The 11,649-nt window shown below is 42.9% G+C and overlaps 1 protein-coding gene across 1 annotated transcript; it reads left to right on the plus strand.

Annotated features, from left to right (window-relative positions):
- Positions 1-6,456: 6,456 nt before the first annotated feature.
- LOC132473874 (THAP domain-containing protein 1-like) lies at positions 6,457-7,830 on the plus strand. Its single transcript, XM_060074158.1, has 2 exons — positions 6,457-6,634; positions 7,232-7,830. Exons 1-2 carry the CDS (start codon positions 6,457-6,459, stop codon positions 7,828-7,830), a joined length of 777 nt encoding a protein of 258 aa, XP_059930141.1.
- Positions 7,831-11,649: the final 3,819 nt, after the last annotated feature.

Raw genomic sequence — 11,649 nt, forward strand, 5'->3', positions numbered from 1 at the left:
TTGAAATCCTCCACCTGCCATAGATGCCTCTCTTTGGTGCCATCTTTTATGTGTTCAGACCTATAGTAGGATAATATGAAAGGGGCTTTTATAATTACCCAAACTTCATTAGGCTACATTAATATTTATTAGAATGAATATTTGCTTATTTGTTCTTCTCAATGTTAATGGAATTAAAAAAAACATAAACACAACACAAACCATCCATCAAATGCCTTTTCCTTCATACATCACACTCTGGTCTTACACCTACCATTTGACAAACGATGTCAGTGTGGCCCTTGAGTGGACCTCCAGCAGACTCTCCAATTCTTTTTGAGTCTGGACAAATCCAGAAATGTATCCATTGCTTGTATTTATTATTTTAAAATACGACGGTACCCAGGGTGGATCTATAAGATGTTCGAGAAAAAGAGTAAAGATTAATGTTAATCTAATGATCTGGACAATTTCACCATTGACAGTGTTGACTTTTTGAAGTCAGTTAACCCTTTACCCGCCAAAAGTGTTTGCTTTATAGTCTAATGTTAGCTTAGTTCGTGTTGTTTCGTCATGTTAATCGCTAGTAATAGTAAGTCATTTGTAGAAATATAATGTTAGCTTAGTTCGTGTTGTTTCGTCATGTTAATCGCTAGTAATAGTAAGTCATTTGTAGAAATATAGCCTATCATCACAGACTGTAGGAATGTCACACACCCCCCATCGCGTTCGACACAACCGTTCGTGCACAGATCCCGGAGACAAACGGCTACGCGCACAGATCCCGGAGACAAACGGCTACGCGCACACATGCACTCCCAGCGAGTGACCCATAGCGAGTGACGTAGGACGTAAAGTCCCGGTAAGTCCCGCCCAGGTCGAAGTGGCGTCGATTTAGAGAGTCCCGTCAAGGACAGGGGATATTTTTTTTTTTTATCCCAGCGTACTCGGTGACCCAAGCGTACTCGGTTGCTAGGCGACGCCAAAGACGTTGGTCTTTGGCGGACTATTTCTCTGCTAATCAACACTACGAATGCTGGTAACAGATCAATTGTAAAAAGACACACCGTGTGAAGTTATTTTTTTCGTTTTGGCATGTAATAAGCGGGATAATGTATAGAACGTCACCGGTCAGTATAGAACGTCACCGGTCGGATCCGCATTCGCGGATCCGACACGGGTCCTCTGGGCGGCGCCAAAACGGATGTGACAGTAACGCGGGTTTGGTGACTCCTATGCGGATCCGCATAGGAGTCTACTGCTGTGTGGGTAGTAGCAGCTACACACGGTGCGATTGCTATGCCAATGTGGTTATAGTTGGTTTTGTCTGATTGAGATATGTGACGACCTGGAGCCTGGTCGGCCTATCCTGACATAAATATGTTCTCGCATAACCAGTGTGATTATCCTAAACTGAAGGGGATTTTATTTGCGATGATGTTGTAACGAGTGAAGTCTACATTGGCCCTTCGCAAGTGTTTACTGGTGGTCAGGATTTGGCAGATGCAATTCTCCTCTGGGTGCTTGTATTTTTCTTCTTTTTTTAATGCAGCATAACATATGTTACCAGCAGCCCTTGCTCGTCTTCAAAAGGCTGATGCTCAGAACCTCGTTTCATTTCGTACCCCCTTTACAGTCTGGCATTGTTTGTCTGGTAAACTTTGTTGATGTCAAGATAAGTGTTAAATTGCCAACACTGTTCTTTGTCCTCTGTGTATTTGTATCAGGCCTACATATCCCGAGCCAATACCCTGGTGTTTCCAACGCCGTTTTGCAAAACAAGCCAAAACACAAACTGTGGTTTTCAACTTTTATTGTTCGAATAGGATCTTCATAGAGCTGGCCCGAATGCCATTTTTCAGGCTTCGAATACTCGTTGTTTTTTTCCGAGCGAATATTCGAATACTCGTTCCAGAAAACACCATCAAAAACAACATCAATAATCCTTATATTATGGATATATATCCATATACTCCCTGGAACCGATTTTGACAGTATCTGCATATTTTGTTGAAGATTTAATAGCTTTTGAACGTTAATTAGTAGGCCTAAGTAGGTTGAAGTTCCTTCGTTTTTCCCTGTGAAAGCGAACAGCTGTTGCTCCGTTCCAAATCAGCTGTTCTCTGCCATCTCAGCCCTTACGGGAGCTTTTCAATTCATCCTGGAACGTGCATCTTTTCAGGGAATTTGTACAATAAATCCAAAACAAATACCGAATATTGATTTTCTTATGTGTCCATATTATATCCATTATATTGACCGGGTATTCCCAAGACGCTCACGCTCTGCAGCAAGCCAGTCACAGTTGATTGGCGCAGCGCTGTACAGCGAACGTAAACAAACAACTAAGCTAAGGTTTTTAAGTATTATTTTTAAGTATTAAGTTTGCCTCCCTCGCTCTGGTAAAGTCACGTATGTGAAATAAATAAATAACAAAGCTCCGAATACTGATTTAAGCTTCAAATACACATTTTCCGAACCAGTATTCGAATATTTGAATAATTTCAACACCTGACAATACACTGTAGAGCATATTGTAATGCAGCGTTGAATGGATGAATAGCTTACATAAGGGTACCCAGCACTTTTCAGACCACACTCAAGCTTATGGTTATTGTCCCCACCACTTCTAAAAACAAACTGACGCCCTTACATATATATATATATATATATATATATATATACTTTTTTTTATCCCTCGGGATAAATACAGTGATGTTTTTGCTGTGCTGGATTCAGTAGCCAGTGTATTTTATTTGAGTGCTCGAGACACAATGTTATTTTTCCTTAAATCCAGAGAGACAGTGAATACATGATCTGATACCAGAGAGACGGTTAATACATGACAATGCATTTTTGAGCTTTGCCTGTGTTTTCTTTTACTTATCTATTTTATTGTACGAGAATGTTTCTATGTGAAGCACTTTGAGTCTGCTTCATGTATTAAAAGTGCTATATGAATGAAGTTGCCTTGCCTTAAATAAAAAAATATATATTACAAGTAATCTGGTTTCTACCTACATGGTGTGATTATATGTGACTTGATTTCGTCTATTTCCCATTATGGTTAATGGTTTGGGTACTTAGTCCACCATTGTTGATTTCTCACCTGAAGAGCCAATCTCCAGAGCTATGGCTCGCCAGGCAATGACCTTTTTGGAGTTGTCTTTGTAATGACGGGAACTTTGGTCATACAATTCGACATATTTTTCCACCTCGACGACCAGTCTCTCATCGTCCATTCCCGTTATTGTTTCTCACAAACGAAAGAGGGCGACATCCAGTGGTGAGGGCCAGATATGGAGGTGCCTACGGGACCCGGGATGTACAAACCAGCTTTTACAAAGCGCTTTTTCAGGGGCGGCGACGCTCGGGAATAGAACATTGGCTCGAAGAGTAGTTGGGCGGCGCGGCGCGGAACGCTGCCGCGCAGCTAGTCGGTGCCGGTGTAATGGGGGCAGACTTTTTTACGCGCTGCTGCGGCGCCGGTGTGTGGAGGCCTTTACTCGCGTTTGGGGTGTCGAAAATCGGCATTTTTGAATAGGGAACCATTGGTATAGGCGCGTAGACACGTTACACACGTTGAAGCGTCGCGTTAGGGGCATTAGACGCGGCAGACGCACGTAATTACGCACGTACACGCAGTATCGCGCCCTAGCCCAACGCCCGGAGTTCAAAGAATTGAACTTTCAACGCTCCAACGTGTGATGCTTAGCCGCGATAGCCAATCAGCGTGGAGCTTGACCCGACGTCACTGGCAGAGAGTAGTGAAGCTTGCACAGAAGCATATGGCCGACATCTTTCTTTATTCTGGGGGGAAATAGTAACATAGTTACGCCATTAAATGCGTTTTACTTTCATAATGTTCGCTCGGTGAATGTGAAGGATGTTTGGTTTGATAGTTATGACGAAGAGGGAACGCTCCATTCACTTGCATGGACAGCGTCTATGGTTGCTAAGCAACCTCAACGTCTTGGCGGACTATATCTCTGCTGATCGGGGCCTGCCCGTAATTACGACAACACGTTGATCCGACGTCTCAATGGTCCGGAATATTTCCCATTAGATCGACATGCCACTATGCCGACGGTTCAATATTCCGAAACGGAACCCATTGGTCCGAAGGTCAGTTTGTCCGACTTTTCAAAAAGGAGGCGCATTAGGCCGACGGTTCAATATGCCGAATAGGCCTACATATAAAGAGTTTTATACCTCGCTCTCTCTCACTCCCTCTCCAAAATACAACATATGCCTACATATCACGTTCACGATGAATATTGGAGAGCAAAGTGACAACGCTTCACTTCATTTCGACAGTGTTTCAGCCCCATGGACAGAGAGCGTAGGTCTAATTCTCAACACGGGCACGAACACACACACACACACACACACACACACACACACACACACACACACACTTGACTAAGTACACAGTATGAGGTATAAGTTTGACTAAATCAATACCAGCGGAATTATTTAGGCTAAAAGCCCACTGTAAACACATATAGGCCCACACACAGCTACTAAAGATAAAAATTGTATTTGTTTTTCACTCACCGTTTGACTTCTTCCCACAACAACAGTCTGGCTTGGTAAAATGCACTGCTGGAACTTTGCCTACATCGTCTTTTATTTTTGGTTTCATAATTAGACATGTGGAATTGCGCCTTGGCCTATGCTATTCGGCATATTGAACCGTCGGCCTAATGCACCTCCTTTTTGAAAAGTCGACAAACTGACCTTCGGACCAATGCGTTCCGTTTTCGGAATATTGAACCGTCGGCATAGTGGCATGGGAAATATTTCGGACCATTGCGACGTGGGAACAATGAGGCGTAGGAATTACGGCATGGCACCTGCTGATCAACACTACGAATGCTGGCAACACACCAGACACACCATGTGAAGTTATTTAACCCGATTATTGTTATTTATATCCGAGATTATTTAATCTAACCCGATCTAAACTCTATCATGCAACCAAACACGGCGGCGTTTGGGTTTCCTACCTCGGACTCCTAAATCCAGCTCAGCCAAAGGCGCGCACAAAAATGTTATTTTTTAACCATTTTTGTGACACAATGATCAAGCGTCAAGTTAGACGCGTCTAGGCGCCAATACCAATGGTTCCCTATGCAAAAATTCAGATTTTCGATGCCCCAAACGCGTAACTCGCGTTTGGTGTGGCCGTACCTTAAGGCGATGTTTCTGGAGTTATAACTGAGGAATAACGCAGTTGATTTAAATTATTCTGATTATATAGATTTAACGCATGATACGGGTTGAAATTTAATTTATGAAGGGCGATGATAAAACATAATCGTTCTTCTCACTCTACAATTCTTCTGTCTGACTTCAGTTCACCACCACACCATCTGTATCGCCAATCATCCTTTTCCTCCAAACCATGCGTACGCATGGGTCACAGTTTGCTGAGGGCTGCGCGCATTCTCCCGTCAAGTTGTTTTTTTATAGATCACAACCTTGGCGTAGAAAGGCACGTACGCCAATTTCAGCCCCGTTTTGTGTGTACGCAACGGTTATAAATTAGACCCTGGTTCAGGAAGAAAAATTCCCATTCATTTTCACTGTCCACTTTTAGTAAAATCCTTATATAAAGAGTATAAACCTGGAAACCAAGCCAATCATTCGTCAAGGTAGTCGTGACCAAAATATGTTTGATTCTGGGCAAAACATTTTTTGGAATACGGAAGAAAAGGCAAAGGTAAAGACTGTGTACATTATTGTTATGAACGAGTGAAGAACTTCTCGTCCCATAAACCATAGTGGCGAAGTCACGCCTCTTCCGGTAGAGCCCATGGGACCTATGAGATCGAAAAATATGAATGGGTTTCAATGGAGAGAAAGTTATTATTTTCTGGTGCCAGTCTTTATATGCACTGGATTACATATATGTTATTTCTGTATTTAAATGATAATTCTTCATGTCAAGAGTTTGACTGTTTATAGTGCAATTGTTCAGTTAAAGGCTGTAGAGAAAACACAATGAGAAAGACTGTTATGGCTGAATCCGAATACTTATTACATACTATTTCGGTTCAGTGTCTACTAATTGACCGTACTACACTTGACAGTGTAGTACGGTCTACAGGTATGCGTAGAACGCCTCCGGACGCTTCCGAACAAGGCCGAAACGCCACCGGATGTTTGGAGATGACGTATCTCCCCTCAGATGCTGGCAAAATTACCTGTTACCTGTTTTCCGTCTTGTCGTCGTTGCTATTAAATTAAAAATGTTATTAAATTAAAGAAACATTTAATACTTGTACTTACATTTCAATATTTCGAAATTTGCGGGAGCCGCTGTTGGTGGTGTCTGGTCAGCCATCTCTTCTTCGTTCGTTACCAGACTCCGGTTGCATTGTGGGATAGCGTAACATGGGTATCATGTGACGTCACAGCGTAAAGCCGGCGCCATCTTTAGGACCGCCCAGTGACCGAAAGTAAATGGTAAAAATGCCTTCTATCTGCTGTGCCGTGGGCTGTGATAACAGTAAGTCAAAGAAAACGGGGCATACGTTTTATAACATTCCCAAAAACACAGAAAGGAGACATAAGTGGTTAGCTGCCATTAAAAGGGATCACTGGACTCCGACAGAACACTCCAGGCTGTGCAATGAACACTTCATTTCGGGTAAGTTAACTCCTTAACTGACGTTAGCTATCAAACCTAAGATGATACAATGACATGCCACACAACAATGTTGATGATGACAGTGATTCACAAAATAAGATCAGTCACAATTATTTTATCTCCGCTCATCTATATTGCATTATTCGATTTTTGGTCGAGTAACATTACTTATTTCTGGTAGAGATGTAACAAGGCTACACCAGGCACGTAACTGAAGTGTTCCGTTCGCGTCTGATGTAACAATTACCTTCTGCTATGATCAGATGCGATGAAACTAGTTTTCTAAAACTATTTTTTGCGCGTTGTGAACGTTCACTTACCCAGCGTAGCCCACCTGTTAGTCTCACACACGGTTCATTAATCTGTCTAAGGGACAGATACAGGAAATCTTTCCTGCCACATGCCATCACACTGTACAATAACAGCTGAAACTCTTGTCATAATAATAATAATACAGTCTCAAAGCACCTTATATGTTTTATCTGTTCACTTGCACCTTATATTTCTACTTTGCACTACAATTATACTGCTTATTTATACATTTATCTATCTATGTATCTATCTAATGTGTCACTATATCTCATTCTACCACTGTAGGTCAGAAGAGTGAGAATCCATTGCACCCCGACTATGTGCCAAGTTTGTTTGATTATCTCACACCTGAGCAACGCAAAAGAAAAAGAAATAGCTACAGCAAATTTGAGCAAATCCAAGCTGTCAAAAGAAAGAGAAGGACGCATGATGTTGGACCTGTGGCACCCTGTGATGATGACACCTCAGCTCAGGAGGGTAGAGGTCAGACAGCTGATCACAACTACTGTAACTCCACAGTCGATGCTGAGAGCAGTGTACCATGCTGCAATGAAGCCTGCCAAGAAACTGTGAGGAAACTGACAGAAGTGTGTACTGCACTGAGGTCAGAGGTTTATCAGCTCAGGGAAAAGGTTAGCAAGTTATCCTTCAGCCAGGAAACCTTCAAGGACAATGATGACATGGTGCAGGACTTAACTGGACTTCCATCCTTTGCCAAGCTGATGGTTGTCTTCACTTTTGTGTCAGAGTTCCTCAAGGTGGGACCTGGAGTGTCTCCCCTTCAAAGCTTTTTAATGACTAATGAGAATGAGACAGAATTTACCACTGCACTTTGTTTCATTTATATTTCATGTGTCAAAGCCTACTGCGGGCCGATTTTTTAACAGTACATTAAATGTCTTGCATGATAGGTTGTCTAGATGCATACTGTGGCCCAGTAAGGAACAGATTCAAATTAGTTTACCCATGTGTTTCAAAAATAGTAGTTACAGAAATTGTACATCCATAATAGACTGCTTTGAAATTTTCATTGAAAGACCTAAAAACCTAAGAGCCCGAGCACAAACATATTCACAATACAAGCACCACAATACTGCGAAGTACTTGATATCAATAACTCCACAGGGAGTCATATCGTTTGTGTCTCGTGGCTGGGGAGGGCGAGCAAGTGACAGGTACATTACAGAGAACTGTGGCTACCTGGAAAATCTGTTACCTGGGGATTTGGTCCTAGCAGATCGAGGTTTCACAGTAGGAGATGCTGTGGGATTGTACAGTGCTCATCTCAAAATACCTGCCTTCACTAGAGGTAAAAAGCAACTGCATCCAAGTGAACTTGAGTATTCAAGGGGGATAGCAGCTGTTCGAATTCACGTTGAACGGGTGATTGGTCTTGTGAGGAACAAGTACACCATTTTACAAAGCACAATACCTATTTCTCTCTGCCAGACTGCAACTCCAGGAGAGCTTACATCTCTCGACAAGATGGTCAGAGTGTGCTGTGCTCTGTGCAACATTTGCCAATCTGTTGTCCCCTCGCAATAGCATGGGTGTCACTAACATTGTTTTCCTTAGTGTCACAATTGTGTACAAATGTAAATATATCTCAATCTTTGTTTTGTAATACAAGCCTACTTATGAGTTTCCTGTAAAATTGTGTCTACTAGTTTTGTGAAGTAAACTATCAAGTGTGTGTGTGTATATATATATATATATATGTATATATATATGTGTATAAACTTAGTTTGGAAATAAAAAATATTATTCATTCAAATACAAACATACAAACACTAAACTTGTTTTCTACACTCCACACATCTCCATGTCTTAGGTACCCTGGTCAACTTAAGGCAGGTCTTGTGAAAGTGCTTTCGCCTACAGTTTCCAGATGTGCAAATTATGACATCTGTGCCTGCAGGTTGACCGCAGTAGCATCCCGCTTCATGTGGCTGTTTTGTGGCTGTGGGAGTAAGGCGTGGTGCTGTATACCATTTCCCCAGCAGCTCAGGTAGCACTCCAGTTTTGATGAAATTCACCACTTTGCCGTAAGCATCGTGGAAGAAGAGAGGATCATACAAAATTCGCTGGGTGAAAACTTCCTGTGGTGTCCACACCAGGAAGTCACAGTAACTCACCTCTGCAATGTGCATTTGTACCTGCACTTGAAACATGTACTTGTGGATGTGTCTCAGTGCCATGACCCCATCCTCTCCTATGCCAAGACAGAATGAGGAATCCTTGCAGCTTTCAGTGAGAGAGCAGTTCCTGGTTTTGAAGGGGCATTTTATCTCTAAAACACCATCTCCATGGCAAGTGCAGGAAACCACACCATCAGGTGATGCTCCAATCCAGGGGAGTTCTGGGTTGATGATGAACCCTGATGCCCTCACCTGGAAGTCGTCATGGTGGTCTTGCATCATAGCAACATAGCTTTCCCTTGCTCTGTCCTACTTTTGTTGACCCCATCTGACAAAGATTGGAATGTAAGATGTGTATTAAAATGTGAACATGTCTATCATGGCCTATCATTTACCAGAAGGTGTTGCATTATGACAATTAAAAAGCATTGATTTACTGGCTTATAAACAAAGGCTTCACAAACTTGCAAGCACTATTGTATGCAAGCTGTAAGCCTTAGAACAAACTAGACCAATTAATTCTGCTTTATGCACGGTAGTCCAGCTTGATATTCTCAAGAAATGCACAGTAGGCCTATGCATAGATCTCCTATGAAACTGTTCTGTAATCAATGTACCTTGTTGCCTCAGTGGAGAACTGAGAAGCACGGGGATAGCAAATTCTTTTGATCAAGGATGCAGATGTGCCTGCTCTGGCTGCCTCACTGAAAACTGACGCTGTGACTCTTCCTGCCCTCTGATCAAACCATACTCTAGATTTACTTTGCTCCCTGGTCTCCTCCTCAACTATCAAACACTGGGGAAAAAAAGTTAGTGACACTTGACTATTTAGAGATTAACCTACCACTTATGTGTTCATATTGACTAAAACGTATTACGTTCAGGAAAATCATCCATAGGACTGCTTTCAAAATGGAAAGGCTTATCATTTATTTCACCTGAACTGATGGAAATATTAGGTGTACCAATACACAGCCTGACCATTAAGGATATTACAATACAATGTAATAAAATTGAAGTAGGCCTATGGCAAACTAAAAGGAGAATGTTTATATTGTTTACCTGTTGCTTCGTTAGATGTAGATCATCAAAGACCTTAGTACTCTCAACCAGCAGCAAGGAAAAGTCCATCTCCAGCTGGGTGCTTGAGTACAGGGTGGAAAGAGGAGTTGGCAAGTCCAGTTGCATCACCTTTGGGATGTACCTGTGAGAGAGAAACAAAAACAAGAAATTTTAAGTGACCATATAAAGTGTCCAGACTATTTAAACTGACCAAAGAAAAAGTGTGCAGAGGCCAATATCAAAAATCCCTGTATTTTAAATGTGACTATAGCTATAGCAGCTTGTGGCCTGGACTGGACTCCCAGCTAGGCGTCAGTCTTCGGTAGCCCGTCAGGTCCAAGCAGGTGCTGCCCGGGGTCCTCCAAGACACGAGGGCCGGGCCCCGCCTTCGACACACACACAAACAAACAGAGCCCGTTACACTTCTGGTTTTGAAACAGTGCAGTATCTTACCTCTGGGAGTGGCCCTCAATGACAGAGAGGATGGCACTCTTCTTTGGTTTGGACTCCCGCAATTCACTATTATGAAGCGCCTCAAAGAATGCCTGGCAGTCTTTATCTGATGGTCTGATATCAGGAAGACCAGGACCTTGATTTTGGGAGCTTGAACATGGCTCTTGTTTATGAGAGAAACTGATGTTGCAGATCTCTTCATATGGGACCCCTCTGACAGAGTTCATACTTGTCTGAGCCCAAGCACAGGGCTTCTCCGTTTTTAATATCAGCAGCAGCCAACACAGAGTACAGAAGAGCTGCTGCATGAGAGCAGACCTCTCCTAGGCCTGCCTTACAGGTGCAATGAGCCATGAGTACTGTCCCATCCTCTTGGACTGTGATCCAGGGATGTGAGGGGAAAAACGGTCTGTCTAGTTACTGGACCAGATGAAATGAGACGGAGAGGTAATAAAGTCTGTCGGCACGAGGACCTTGGATTTATTAAGTAAAGTGGCAACGGTTATACAGAGTCATAAAGCGTGAGAGATCGAATATGTCTAAGTCCCTAATCAGCGCTGATGGTTCGTCCGGAGCTTCGCCTCCGTGGAAGGTCTGCTTCAGAAGAAGATCAAGAGTCCCAGTGTGATACAGTCTTATGCTGTATCCTCCTCTCGATGAGGTGTGTGCGTTTGAGGTGTGTGTGGTTCTGTGTGTTTTCGCTGGACCTTGGCTCCCAGGCCCCTGGTCTATGCCTCCTAACGGGGGAGAGCTCCTCGTGTCTCCGGTGTGATAAATTAAAACGGGGGAGTGCCCCCCCGAAGTGTCTTGTGTGTGATAATTTAATGTGGCTCTCAGGCCCCTAGTATCTGCATGTGTTCCTTCTAGTGGGGGAGAGCTTCGAGGTGTCTCCTGTGTGATAAATTAATGTGGCTCTCCCGTTCTTGAGGATGACTGGTGCATTGTCTACCATTTGCCTGGGAAATGGGGCCTTCGGCTCTGGCCTTGACCTGACTATATTATCATGTTTGTGTTATGTGTTCGTTGGGTTTAGAGCAAGAGTCGACTATA

Source organism: Gadus macrocephalus, chromosome 16, assembly GCF_031168955.1.
Source record: "Gadus macrocephalus chromosome 16, ASM3116895v1".
In the NCBI taxonomy this organism is placed as follows: Eukaryota; Metazoa; Chordata; class Actinopteri; order Gadiformes; family Gadidae; genus Gadus; species Gadus macrocephalus.

Coding starts and splice junctions, on each gene's coding strand:
- LOC132473874 (XM_060074158.1), top strand. CDS start 6,457: ATGCCTTCTATCTGCTGTGCCGTGGGCTGTGATAACAGTAAGTCAAAG. Junction 6,635..7,231: donor CAATGAACACTTCATTTCGG/GTAAGTTAACTC, acceptor CTACCACTGTAG/GTCAGAAGAGTGAGAATCCA.